Below are 14,776 nucleotides of genomic sequence, written 5' to 3'. Positions count from 1 at the left end.
CAAATGTGTAATTACAGGAATGATAAGGGAGAATTAGAGCAGAGCTGCCCCACACATTTTGCTGCCTGGAACATATTCTGCTCCCTCATGATTTTCATGGGGTTCAGGTTTTCAGTTTGGTAAGAACACATTTGGGTGTTATTGTAATACCACTTTCAGCCATGTATTTTCTCCCTTACATTTCTTCTTTTCACTTGATCATCTCACTTCCTCCAGTCTGTATCCTTTGATGCTGCTGTATCCTTTGATAGTTTTTCCGCTGTACTTTTATACTTACTTTCCATTCATTGTGTTTTCCTTTATTCTCAACTATTTTTTCCTTTCTTATTCTCTCACTCCATTACTGTCATCATGCTTTTTCCCTTCCCATGTTTCTAAATTATCTGTCATCGGTCACTTACGCTTATTATTCCTAGTGTTTCTGCTTTTTCTGTTAGTTTCTCTCATGCGATAAAGCCATACCCATGCACACATCTGCACGGTTGCTTTCTTCTAGGCAGTCGCATACGCGCATCCCTATTACCCATATGCGAGTCTTCCTCCAAGGGGTCTTTCCTCCGATTTCTCACACTTTCAAGGTCTGTTGCTGACTCCAGTGAGGCTTCGCTTGTGTGTGTTCACCCAGCGCAAAGGGTAAAGCCCAGGGAGGGACTGGGAGTAGAGCACTATCTGTGCCTTGTTTCCTCCTGGGGCTCGAATAGGCAACAGCAGAACAAGACCCAGCACAGCACCATTCAGACTCAGGATGCCCCAGCAAGATGGCAACTGAAGGACGTTTGTAGCAGTGGTGGTGGTGACTCCTGGTCCTGCAGGACTGGGAGAACTGGAAGGGAGAGGGCTGACTGGCTCGTGTTGGCTTGCCTGTGGAGGGAGGCTCTTAGTTTCAGCCCGGCAGGTAAATGCCCTCAGTGAGACGCATCAAAGGTTGGATTTGCACGTGTGGCCTTAATCCTGGAGTCCAGTGTTAAAGCGATAGAAGGGACTGCAGCTTCTTTATGTCAGCAGAGACCCCCTTTGGAAAATACATTGTTTAAACTACCATTCATCTGTAAAATAATCATAACGTAAAACTTGTTGACTACCTTTTTAGCAAAAGCAGCTATTAAAGCTATTAATAAAATAGATGCTTTCTTGAAAAGCCCTCAAAACCTTGGGAAAGACCAGAATTCCTTCTGCCTGGAACTGTTGTTCTTGAAACTCTGTTTTCCTTACTTTTTTCCTTACTCTTCTCCCTTCCTTACTTTTTTCTTTCCTGCCTGTTTTCTAGCCAGCACGTGCGCTGAGGAGCAGGGGCTGCTGCTTCGTGGCCGGAGGGGCGCAGCACCAGCGGGGCTGGCATCCAGCACGTCCCCTTTAGCCTGAGGCAAACAGGCACGAACAGTCTGGGGAGCTAGAGGTGAGGCAGCTGCGACAGCCTGCTTTTTCTCTCTGAGCCCGTCGTTTGTGCTGCCGCTGCCTCTGCCCACTGCTCTTCCTGGGGAAGGGGCAAAAGTGCCTCTTCATTTGCTTACCGTGGTACTTCAGGGCTCCGCCGTCACCTGCGTGCAGAGTCATTTGCAAACAGGCTGTATCGCTGGGGAGCAGAAGTGTGTTTTTTTTAAACCCTAAGCAGATTTATAGTCTGATTTCCTGTCAGATCTTTGCATTTTCCTTCTCCGCCCCTCCCAGCCTCTGACACACTTTTTCTTACTTTCTGCGTCGCTCTCTGCTCATTCTGACACCAGTGCACTTGCTTCCTTCATTCCTGATTCTCCCTAAACTTTTGGCACCTTAGGGCCCAGGGGGTGTTTTTCTCCTTGTGTTTCCTTTATTTTTCAGCAGCTGCCGAGCACAAATAACCCCTCCGAGCCTCCTGGAGAGAGACCGACGATTGCATGGAGGCGACGTAGGGAGTTTCAGCCTGCAGCAGCCGCAGCGAGACAGCCCGGTCACTCATGAGCACCCAAGGTAAGGAAAGCAGCTGTCAGAGCAGCTCCACCTCACTGCTGCCTAGGACAGCACTCGACTCTAATCACTACAAGTTCCACTTTCACCTTTCACCTCTTTTGTATTCATTTTCAAGAGTACGTCTCTTTGAAATTGATTGCCTTCGCGCCTTCCTCGCCCTCAACAGGTCTCCTTGTACTTTGCGTGCGCCGATACTTGGAGGGCAGTGTTCAGTGAGGTGAAGGGGCTGCCGCTGGAGGTACAAACATGTTCTTAAAGAAAGCGTGCGCTGGGGAGGAGAGTGGAAATGGAGGTCTAGAGAGGGGAGATGAAAGGATTGAGCATCAGCACTGGACTCCAGTAGAGAGACAATTCCACCATGGGTAGAATTTCTGGTTCTACCTTTGGTGTGTTGTGCCCTAGCCTTTTCTTAAATCACTTCACTGGGGATTTATGCTTTCTGTCAACTAATAAAACCTTTTTTCTTTGTTTTTTTTTTTTTTTAAATCTTTTAATTTGTTCTTCTCACTTCCTTTATTCTTTTTGCAACACTAATATATCTCTTACTATCTTTTTCACCATCTTTTTATGCCTGTTTTTCATCAAGCGTATTTTCTGTGTGACAAATGTTCCCCTTGTTCGCTCCTTTCCTTTCCCTCCGCCTTCTCTTTCTGTGCAATAGACTGTACATCCTCCCCCGTGTTCTTAATCTTTCTCTCCTTCCCCTCTGTCAGTTCCCTCTCTGTCTCGTGTTCCCCTTTCCCGTCGCTCCTCCAGCTTCTCGCACGCACTCCCACTTCCTGCTCCCTCCGCTTTCTCATGCACACAGCATACACCGCTGCCCTGCAAGGCTCATTTTGCACACACACTGGTGTTGCCCCCCCGCTGGATTGTCCTTGCACACACGTGCTGCTTCCCTGTCTGCCCCTTTCATGTACGCATGCAGGATTTGGGGATGCATCCTCAAATACAAAACTTTTATACTTGCACAGCTTCCTTCCAGTTCTCAGACTCATATTTAGGCATTCACAACAAATAACCGCTGTCATCCTGTCTCTGTTTCTTTCTGTCTCACAGACAGAATTTTCTAACACCTATAACACACCGTAGCTTCCTCTCCTCTCACAGATGCAGCCTGCCGGACTTCGTATATTCTATCCCTTCTCTTTCTATCATCCCACTCCTTCCTAAGTCCTAACCGCAGCTCTCCACCGGGTTACTCTATCTGTTTTTATCTTGATGTTGCATTCATCTTGGGAGGAACTACTGATGCAGATGGTCTTACTCGCTGCTGTCTTAGCATCCCCACTGAGTACCTATAGGGGAACTGGAGGAAGTATTACAGTCTCTCAGCTCCTCTTTCCTTTGCAGAATGTGCAGGCTGCAGCAGAGGAAGAGCTTAGTCATGGGACTGAAGGTAGATGAAAAAATGGGAGAGCGCAATCCAAAATGTCTTTGGAAAACTGTAAAAATAGTTCTAGTTCATCATAAGCCTTTTGTCGTGGTTTAACCCCAGCCATGCAGCTAGGACCATGCAGTTGCTCGCGCAGTTCTCCCCCTTTCCCCAGAAGGGCAGGGAGAAGCAGGAGAAAAGGAGGGGAAAGAGAAAGAAAAAAAACTCCTGGGTTGAGATAGAGAAAGTTTAATAGAACAATAACAGAAAAGGGTAATTAATAATAATAATAACAACAAAAACAACGATGACGATGAGGACACAAGTCACTCTCACCACCCAGTGAATTGGTCCCCTCCCTTCCCGAGCAGTGACCGCAGATTCCCCCTCTGAACCAATCCCCATTTATATACTGAACACGACAGCTATGGTAGGGAATATTCCATTGGTCATTCTGTTGTTCTGTCTATGCTCCTTCTCAGATTTTATGGGAAGCTGGAAAGAGTCCTTGAAAAGTGTAAACATCGCTTAGCAACAACTAAAACAATACGCATTATTGACATTCCTTTCACAGCAATCACTAGAAAGAAAACTAAGTCTTTCCACACTGAAACCACACTGAAAATACTAAACTTAATAAAGTTTTAAACTTCCTGCCCCACAGCAGAACTTCTGGTCCGATACTGGCGTAGTTTTTGTCCTGTTGATTCCTACGGGATTCCAGATCTCAGAGGTAGAGGTTCTCAACTCAAATGCTGTAGTGGAAGTAACGTGGCTCCTAGGATCTGGAAACAGATCATTTCTTTTATACCAGGTATCTTGGTGAGTCACCAAGATCAGGCATGGCTAAAAACTGCATCCAAGGACAATATCTGGTATTATTCCTTGCTTAAGTCTGTAAGCTTTGAATCAGAAATGACAAATAAGTACGTTTCTTTGATGAAGCCTTTTAGCCTCACCTTCTTAAGCAGGACTATTGAGACTGAAGATTTATTTCTAGGGATGTTCTGATGTGGGCTTTTGGGACTGAATAAGGATCGCTTGTTAAACTCAGCTGAATTAATAAGAGAATTATTATGGGGGAGAATTCTCTTAGCGATCTGTCCTGCTCTCTCAAATTGTCCATCTCCTTATGAGTGAAAGGAGCTTAAATTTTATGTTTGCAATTATAATATATCCTTTCTGATTCAGAGCTAGCAAACTGTGGCCTTTGAGCTGTTAGCATTCTCTTCTGAATACAGAAGCAGGTACATTAAAATATCTTTGTCTTTTGGATCTTGCAAAAAGTCCACATGCCTAGAACAATAAAATAAGAGATGTTGTTTTATACATACAGGTCTGATATGACTCTTTCTTACTCTGTTACAACTCACCTTGTGATGTGAAAAGTACTTGTGTTCCTTTTAGTCATTCTGCAAAACTTGTATGATGAATTTGTGCTTTGTTTTTTCGGTATTCTGTGCCCCTATTACTGGTTCTTTTTGTAAGGCCTTGATGTCTCCCAGAAATAAATTGGCTGAGACAACATCTCCTCTCTCTCTCTCTCTTCCCCCTCCTTCCTTTTTTTTATCATGATAGTTTGCTGTATGTTGATTTAAAAATGGGCATTGTCAAAGCTGGGTTGTGACAGTTGCAAGGGGACCTGGAGCCAGAAATTCTTTTGTGTGTGTGTGTGTGTGTCTAGTTTCTTGAGTCATGGGTCTGGCAGAGGAGAAATTTCAGCTGGAAAGAGCCTGGAAACTTTCCATCCTACCCAGCAAATTGCTATATTGAGAGGGCCAACCCCAGAACACAAATTGAGAACCACATTTCTCTCCCTGTTGGTATGCGAATAGTTACTTCCAATTAGATTTAACTCTGAATTAAGAGAAAAATAAACTTTCAACATGAGTGAAAAGAGAACCATCTGACTGCATGTATCTGCTAAAATTAAAGGCAATTTGAACCTTTCCTAGAAGGATGCATCCCAAATAACTGGGATATGCTGAAGAAATCTGAATGCGATATACTAAATGACCTTGGTTTCTGTATGGTTGCTTGGTGAAATTTTTAATCAGATAGATGGAATAATTGCTCACAGAGGATGAAATTTATAGAGATCCTTATTTCTCCCAATAGCCTGCCTATATTATTGAGAGAGAACAAGCTACCCATTTATTAGCAGATGTCTCGACTCTCTCTTTGATATTGAAATGCATGTTTCATGAAATACGAATGTTTTCCTTAGATGTGGTCATTACGGTTGGGTAACTGATGGTGGAACTTGACCTATGGCAGCTTTCTTTGTAAGTAGCCTCCGTAGCGATCTAAACTTAAAAGAACAAGGAAATGGGGCAGGTCTTCTGACTTTCAAACTGGAGGCTAAAACCATAAACCTCATCAAGTTTAGTCAAGTTTTGCCACTGATAGCGAGAAATTATTTTTGTCTCGGCTGTTTTGTCACTCCTGTCTGTAGGATTTGCATTCTCAGAACACTGTCCGCTTTGCTGAGAATACAGTATCTGCAGTGAGTCTGCGATTCCTTTTTCAGAACAAATGATGGGGTTTTCTCAGGTGTGCATGTAATAAGATTCTCCATCTCCTCCCTTCACCCAAACTCTCTCTTAAGTGCTGCCTTCACCCTCTAGTCTGGGTCAGTTATTTAATGGCAATGAACATTTTCAGGAAGGTAACCTTTCTGCTTGTGATTTGTTCAAGGACTCTGGAATTATAATGGTTGCTGTCAAATGTATATAATTGGTCTCCATGGCACACATCCAACGAGTGATAAAAGCTTCTTTCTCTCTACGTCTTTAGTCAGTATTCTCTCCCTATATTACCCTCTCACTTTTGCTCCTCTCAAGCAAAAGGAGAATTCAGTGCCAGGCTGTTTAAAGTGCAATTTAACAAAACAGCGGATCTGCCATATACCCCGTCACAGTGTGTCCCAGCTGTGGGCAGTGGATTACTCCGTGGCTGGAGGTTTTCACACTGACTTTAGTTAAACATAAAGGTCTTTTCTGAGCTTTGATTTTGAGCACCTCTGTTCCTTCGTAATCTTCTGCCAAATATTTGGGCTCTGGAAATGGTGATAGTTTGTGAGTACCGTGAATTCACCTGCCTAATGACCTACAGGGGGTGCATTTAACGTTTTACCAGCGGGTAAAGCCTTTGTACTTTTTTATACAAAAGGCAAACACACGGGGGTTTTTTTCCACAGCTCATAAAAGTACATTACTAATAGCACTGAAGGTTGGCAACGTGTTGTGCATTGTCTGCTATCACTGCCGAACGTGTATTGAAGAGAATATTCTTGTTATGTGAGTCCCGCAAAACCTATTTTATCTTCAGTGCTGGATGGGGCATTACTTTCTAATGCTGTCTACTTCAGTGAATCTGTTTAGCAACTCGAGAGGAAAGAGAAATTTGTCAAATCTCACTGGAAATCTATCAATCAGAAATGTCAAATGAAATGCTGTAACATTCTGGTTTTGTCAAAAGGATAAATGTATATACAGCTGTGGATGTGATAGTATTTGGAGTAATTGTTGCCTCAGTGAATTTGTCTGTGTAAAGCATCATAGTGTAGTATTAACAGATATGTTTGTTCTGGTCCCTGAGGCCGCTTTGGCCTTGCACAAAGATACTTGTTACTTGCCCAAGTCTGATAGCCTGCCCTGTTTTTTGTAGTTGAGGGGAGGAACAGGGCCTCCTTGTAACCGGCAGAAGGATTCCCGCTGGCCTCCTGAGCGCCGGTCGTTCGCTGGCAAATTTTCCTCAGGTTGTAACTGAGGTGCTGAAGAGTAAATTTAACACAGGGTTTCTGTTTAAAATGGGATAAGGATTTTTTTCCATTTGAATGCAGAAAAAGCTGTATGCTAACAGTACATATGTGGTTATCATTAGCCATTAATGGATTGTTTCCACTTCATTTTTTACAGCTCTGTATGTGTATAAACATTTCCAATCTATCTGTGCCCATACTTGAAATCAGTATGAGTACGCTTAATAGGTTGTTACACACTTTTAATACACTTGAGCACAAAAGTAAGTTCCTCCAGGGTTTGAAACACCAACGAAGAAACCTTTCAAATGTTTGCCTCTGTGAATTCTGAATCCTGAGCAAACTGGGAAAACACCCGAACGTTGCTTCATCTCTTTTTCTAAAGATTACACCAAATATACTTCATTTCCAAACTGCAGCGCAACTGCTGACTGAATCTTTTCTCCTTGATCGTCAACTGAAAAATTATCATCACATTTATAAGATCATTTGAAGGCTTTTGGCTTTTAACATCTCAATTAAAATACGAGTGACATTTGCCATTCACTGACCAAACTGGTCTGGTGCATGAAGTCTGTGTTTAAAAAAGTTTCCTCCCTGGTTGTAATCTCGCATGGATCCTCCCCAAATCTACTGGTGCCTCCCAGTCTTTAAAAGGACAAGTCACGGTGTCTATCCAGCACCTGCTGCTGCGTCTCTGTTTCCGGGCTTTTTCTGAACCATAGAATCATTTAGGTTGGAAAAGATCCTTAAGATCATTGAGTCCAACCATTAACCCGACACTACCAAATCCACCACTAAAGCATGTCCCTGACCGCCACGGCAAGGTAGTTGCCATTCCATGTGTTTTTCATAGTTTATAATGACATAGCTAGTGAGATCGTCAAACTCATTTCACTAATGCCTTCCACTGACTGAAAATGTAAAATTCCATACGCTTTTTCCACCTTCTTTACTATTGCTGAGCTGATTTTCCTGGTCAAAAACAAGCAAACAAGCTTAAGATAAGACTCTGCTACTACACTGCTATTCTTCTTTCACAGTTCCTGCCAAAACAAGTCAGAATAAGCCTCACTATTTAATTGTTTAAGAAGATTTTGGGTGTGTTTCGTCCTTCCAGTAACATATTCCTGTATTTCCAGTAACATATTTTTCAGGAAGACCCAAGACTAACACGTTTTATTGCAGAAAGTTTAATTTCCTTCTGTCTTTTATTCTCTCATTTTTGCAATTTATGCCATGAAAGGTATCAATGCAGTATGAAACAAACAAAAAAAAATTTAAACTTTTGTGTTAGGACAGAAAAGAGTATGTTTTTCTTCTGCTTTAGTTGTTAGAAAAAGTGAAGGAGTATTACATTTCCTGTAAGCCTGGAAACACTGATTCAGGTGGTGTTTTTTTTTTTAAAAATCTGCAAGTCTGTGGTCTGAAGGAAAAATGATACTTGGGCATTTTCATGCGGAGTGTTACACTACAGAATGGTGGTTTTGTGCCTTGCCCATATCCGCAGTGAGAGCAGTATCCAGGCGGTTTTGCTGGATTAAATGCTGCTGACAACACCACCGTCACTGAATCACTGGTCAGCCAGGGCTGCACACCTGGGAGGGTTCTCTCTGGCTCCGCGGTTACTTTAGAAGCCATGAGAATACGGTATCTGGAAGGACTGAACTTTCTCACCCGCAAAGAACAATTACAGAATGCTAGGTCTAATACAGAAATGGTTGGAATTCGAGCGCCACTTTGAAGCTGTGAATTTAGTGACAAGCTCCTAATACATTGCAGCACTTTCTGCAATGCAGAAAAATGCAAACTGCTTGCAGTTGTGTCATTATAACGTGGTAATAGTGCATAAATCCAAAGTTATTCGAGCAGGATTGTATTAGAAGTATTGGATGCAAACCTATTAAATAGCTCATGCCATCAGCCCAGATCTAAATACAGTCTCTGCACAAAGGAACTGGGAACAGTCAAGACCATTTGAACAGTCAACTAGGAACGTTCAACTTTCTCATGAAGAAAGAACCTGAGAAAAGGCAGAGGGTGGTTTGCTACTGTTATTTTGGTCCTCACAGGACGTCACAAGTTCTCTCTAACTTCAGTCGGACTCATTTGACTCCCCTCACTTGTCTTGTTTAATATCTCCTTTCCTCTTCCTCCCTGGTTCTGATTACCCTCGCGTATACAGTAGTTTCATCAGGTGAGTGAAGATAACTAACAAACTTCTCTCTATACAGCATGCTTTAGAGCCAGGAGTATCTGTCACCTCCGGGTTGTGACTGATCCTAAGGGAAACGAAGCAATGCATCAGGCAGAGCAAATGAAAAAATGAAAAATGAGAGGGAAGGCAGAGACAGGCCGTGTTGCTTTAGCGAGGTTTGTAGACCTCACTGACGAAGCCATATTTTCATCTGGGAGGTTCTTTCCCTTTTCTTTTCTCTTGTGGAGAATGCGTAACACCTGCAGCTGGCTGTGGTAGGACGGGTTGTTGTGGTGTGTTTCAGATGATGCGGTCCAGTAGTGATCCTCTGGTCCCTCGTGTAGAGCCGCTATGAAGAGTCAGATGAGAGCATCAGACTCTGTGGGCTGTGCAATGCCACTGCCTGGCATTCCGTAGTACGTGTCTGGAAGAGGGTTACTTCCCACCTTCTTCCTCCCTTCACGTGGAAGCAGTGAACTCCGTAAGTCTCGGACCAGAAATTCATTCTGCCGTGAATTTGGCCTTACACAAGTCCAAGAGGAGACGCGCAGCTGTCTGCTGCCCCAGCCAGCAATCCTTATTTCCTCCAGAGAAAAATGTAGTGAATTGAGTAAACGCCTTGTGACGGTTGGATGTAGGTTATGAGCCACCAGCTGGACCATTCTGTCCTGAAAAGTTACAGTGAAAATTTTGGGTAAGTGCTAAAAGTTTGCATATAAGAATCCAAAAGGAGAATATGGTTATTGCTTTAAACTTGCTTTGTCCTTTAAAAATATGCTTTACCAGAATTACCCATTTCTGATCCTGTGGAGTGAGAAAGTTTAATTCCTTTTTTTCCTTGCTAGGGTGAGTGATGTCATAAATATTAGAGAGAATCATAAAGAGTTATTCCTGAAATTTGAACTGGGGTAAGTCTGATTTACAGAGACTGACATCACCACTCCTCTGGACCCGCCAGGGACTCTGCGTTGTTTGAAGTCAATAGGCCTTGCTCAGCTCACCTCGACTCCGCCATTCGCCTCATCGACTGCTAATATAACGCGCAGTGTTTCCCAACTCGCTCTGGACGATAACATCTCTGGGTTGTGGCTGTTTGCTATTCCAAGTGAATGACAGTGTAGTAACAGCAATGTAAAATTGTCCTGGTGTATATGAAGTCGGGCAAAATATAAATTGGTAGTGACTTTTTGATATTTTTGGGCTTGCATTTTGAGTAAACATTATCGGAGGAGAGCAAAAGACAGAAGTCCATTTTTAACAGACATTTTTTGTTTCTTTTTACTTTTTGAGGTCAGATTTCAACTCGCTACAATTAAAGCTTGGCCAAATTTTATTTTAAAACTTTCCTGAATTTTATTTTTCTGATAAGACTTCTATTTCCTAGTGATTAAAAAACTGTTGAATTTGTGGAACAGTATGAGGACGTATTGGCCGAATATTGCAGCATCTCTGCTCTTCATTCAGATTCATTGCAACTGCTGACTCACTGAGTTGTGTGGCACAGCATTCCAAAAATGCCTGAACAGCTTCAGACTCCAAAAGTTGTCAGAATTGAATCCTTAACCTCATATCTGTTAATGAGAACATAGGCTCCTGCGTGTTTTTATCATTTTTGAAAACAGGACATTTGCAAATTTTACCATTATTTTTTATATATTGAATATATTTTAAAAGACAAAGAACTTGAATACTAGAAAGGTGAAATACACAGCTTCCTTACTTTCAAGCAGGCAGGGATACTAGGACATGAAGGGCTAATTCTAGGGGAGAGAAATGGTCAGGATGTCAAAATAAGATATATGGTTCTCCTTCCATATTTTTACTTTCTCAGAGCCCGTGTTTTTCCTGCTGTATGCAAGGAGGAGAGTGAAGACAGAATCTAGCAAATGAACTGTTCCTAAAGAGAATTCTTGCTGCTTTTCATCAGAATATAGACTGTCGCTTCTGCTGGGAGGCTTTCAGGTGGGAGGTGGAGGGAGATGCTCAAGGTACCGCAGGAGAGCTGATCCTCAGAACCTGTACGTTGTGCCCTTGGTTTGGCACTGTGGACACGAGTGTCATTTACCCGCTCTGTCTGCTGAGCCTTACAACCGGTATGAAAATACTCCTGTGTTGGTGGCCGCCCTGAAAACCGGACAGTAATTTTAAAGCATTATGAGATCGTCAAGAGATAATAAGTCTGACAGCATCCAAGAAAACTTCACTGTCCCCAAATTGCTCCTGTCTTACTACATAGAACATTGCTTGATGTATAACTTCTGCTTTCCATTACTAATAATGAAGAAGAGCTGGTTTTGTCACGTTGCAAAGCAGTAAGCTTTTATAGAGCTGTGACCACATGCTTGGATATTTCCAGCTTTCAAGTCACATTGGGGAGTATACAAATATTAAAAAATTGCCCACCTATAAGTAACCAGGACCAACGCTAATACAGCCCTTTTTACCCTAGAGAATGTTGTCATTGAGACCAACCCAGGGGTGTGCCCTCACACAGAGTTACTCCAAAAGCTTTTCTAGCAATCCAGGAATTATTAATAATTACTCGCTCGCAGGACAGGTCCTGTAAACACTTCCTCCCACACCAACTTGCTGTGAACGATTTCAGTGTGACTATAAGGAGAAAGTACAGCTTTGTGGTTACTGTAGTTCATCAGCCCTTTCAGAGCTCTCCCACGGTACTTGCCCACTTCTCACGGAGTCCTCTCTTACGTGAGGCTCTGTATTTTGTGCTCCCTCACCTCGTGGAGCAACAGCAGAAAAAAGGCTGTCATAGAATCATAGGATCGCCCAGGTTGGAAGGGACCTTTCAGATCATCGAGTCCAACCATCAACCTCACACTGACAAACACCAGTGTGTTGAGTGGCTGCCTCAACCACTTCCCTGGGCAGCCTGTTCCAATGCTTGATAACCCTCTCAGTGTGAAAACCTTCCAGGCTGTCCCTGCCTTCACCTTCACCAGGTGCTGCTGTGCAGGGAAGTGTGTCGTGTAACCCTCTCATACAGGCGTGGGTGGGCAAAGACAGACCGAGAGCTCCTGTCCTCTCAGGAACTCCGAGAGAAGATGGTAGAGGTAGCCAGAATTTCACCCAGTGAAATTCTACTTCTACTAGCCAGTAGCCAGAATTTCACCCAGTGATGCCAGCATCAGTGCTGATGTCAGCCTCGGACGCACATTCTAGGAATGCTGATAGTGAAAAGGCTGGACACATTTCCTGTTTTAAAGACGCTTTTTAAATTCTCCATGTGCTTCCTTTAAAAAAACGCCTTTAATCTTTCTGATGTTTGCAGTGCCCTGGGGAATAATATGAATTCTTTTCTCAGTTGATGAGTGTATTGCTTCTATAGGATCAGGAACACTGACCTGGGTAGCCTATGACAAAATAGGGTTTTGAATTCAGGTCCAACTTGCTCTGTCTTGCTTCTGTGTCTAATCCAGAGTGAACCTTATCTGTTGGTATTTTGTATTTTGCATGTTACATCATGCTAGAGTAATTCCTGCCATAGGAGATGGAAGGGCCTTGCCATCACAGAAGGACACCTGTGAACACAGCACACAATTCTGAAAAGATCTGAAACCTGAGCGGACGAAAGCAGGAGTTAAACTGGCTCTTGCATAACTGTTGTTTTGTTTTCCGCTTGACGTTCCATCCCTGTGCCTAATTCCTCCGTCTCATCTTCCGTGGTGACTTCGTTAGCAATGAGATGCTAATTAAATTTCATATTTACGATTAGAAAATAAAATCATTGGACCTTTTTAAAATAGATTTTTATGAGTTTGGGCTCGGTTAGCTGAGTCAGCAGTATAGATTCTGCAAGGCTGAACTTACCGGCTTTGAAAAAAAAAGATAAATAGAGCAAATAATGATGGAAGGAGAGTCTAATCTAAAACCTCATATAATTTCTACACTGTATTAATTTTTGAGCATAAGAAAAATAACTTTGTCTCTGTTCCTTATAGAAAGAAATGTTGTTAGTCATGTAGAAAGAACTCCTATTATGTCTCAGAAGGTTCAACTAATTCTTAGTCTCAATTGTAGTTGGAGACAATACGCTGAAAAGAGATGGATGCATCAGCAGCGTTTGCCATCACCTGTTAGCTAGCAAAATACTTCTTTCATGGACTCAGAGGCGTTAGAATTAATGCAGGTAAGCTCTGACACACAGCGCCTGCCCTCTTCCCTGTGGAATGTGTACTACCGGAGAGTTTATACGGTACCGGAGAATCAGAACTACTTAAATACTGCTGCCAGACAGGTTTATAGGTGCTATATATAGCAGTTTCCTATTCATGTAAAAATTAGCACCTCACGAAGCTTTAAAGGCCCGTTTTTCAAATACTTAGCATTTGAAGAATGCTCCAGTCGAGAAAAGATTTTTGAAAGAGCTCAGCTACAATTTAAGCATTTTAGAAAGACCCGATTTTTAAAAGTGGTTAACACGCAGCAGCTCTGTGATTCATAACGCTATCTTATCCCACACTCTGAGGCAAGTCTTGCAAAAATCTGGCCATTTATTTTGATACCTAAACGCCACCTACGCTCTTTGAAAATCTGACCCTAATTACGAGTTGTGCCCTTGAGTAGGAATGAGAAATAGGGGAAATCAATTCTCACATGTGGGAGCCATTTACTAGCGCTCCCATTGCATGTAACCTTACTTCATACACAAATACAACCCTGCATTTAAAACAAATGCTTTTCTGCACATTCTGCAAATGCTTTTGTTGTTAGCTTGTGATACTTTATGCTGTGAGGTTCGGTTAATGCAGAGAGCACATAAGGAATTGTTGCGCTTCAGGGCATAAGTAAGTTAGGACAATAAAACAAAACTTCCACTGACTTTTAGTTGGTTGCGATGCCTTACCGGCCTTTGTACTGCTGTACATCATCTCCTAAAGATCCGGATTTGGGTGCGTGTAATCCTGCAAATCTTGCTTTCGTAATATCGTTTCTAGCTGCTGTTTTAAGAGCAGCTGCCTGCGCCTAAAGACTGGGATGCTCACGGAGGAAGTGTAATTCTGGCATCACTTCACAGTTGCTATTTTCACAAATATTTATTTCCACAGTCCGCAGAGAATTCAATAAAATTCTCATACTTCTTATGTTGACTCATTCTCAGGAACCACGCTCAGGTGAAGATGGATAGTCAGATCTCTTGCTATTTTAGTGCTTTGCTTCTTTGATCTTTTAAAAAAATACATGTTAACCATAAACTGAACAGGGCAGAGTTTCCTGGTGAGAACAGAGTTTAGTCTCTTCCAGTCGTTAGTTAATTCTTCTGGGATAAGTTTTTCACACGAAATCTTGACGGCGTTTTATTCTATATCATCAGAGCAATGGATTTAGTTATGGAGAAAGAAACAGAAGATACTTAATTCTTCCTTGCAATGCTTTGAAGGTAGGAAATATAGAATCGCCAAGTATTTGGTATTGTCTCTTCCCCAAGACAGCAAGACAAGGTCAGAGAGAGATTACTGCTTGCGGAAATAAAGTACGG

At 42.5% G+C, this 14,776-nt stretch overlaps 1 protein-coding gene across 5 annotated transcripts in view; it reads left to right on the top strand.

The window, feature by feature from the left end:
- Positions 1-1,709: 1,709 nt before the first annotated feature.
- CARD11 (caspase recruitment domain family member 11) overlaps positions 1,710-14,776 on the top strand; it is a 63,549-nt gene continuing 50,482 nt past the window's right edge. For all 5 annotated transcript variants that reach the window (XR_012588766.1, XR_012588769.1, XR_012588767.1 and 2 more), the window contains exon 1: positions 1,710-1,947. Coding sequence is in view for 1 of the 5 variants with exons in the window: in XM_074598118.1 (XP_074454219.1) it covers positions 1,935-1,947 (13 nt within the window). In the remaining 4 variants the exon portion in view is untranslated. The remainder of the gene's footprint in view (positions 1,948-14,776) is intronic.

This window comes from Larus michahellis, chromosome 8, assembly GCF_964199755.1.
Source record: "Larus michahellis chromosome 8, bLarMic1.1, whole genome shotgun sequence".
Classification (NCBI taxonomy): Eukaryota; Metazoa; Chordata; class Aves; order Charadriiformes; family Laridae; genus Larus; species Larus michahellis.
This window is presented reverse-complemented; position numbering and strand designations above follow the sequence as displayed.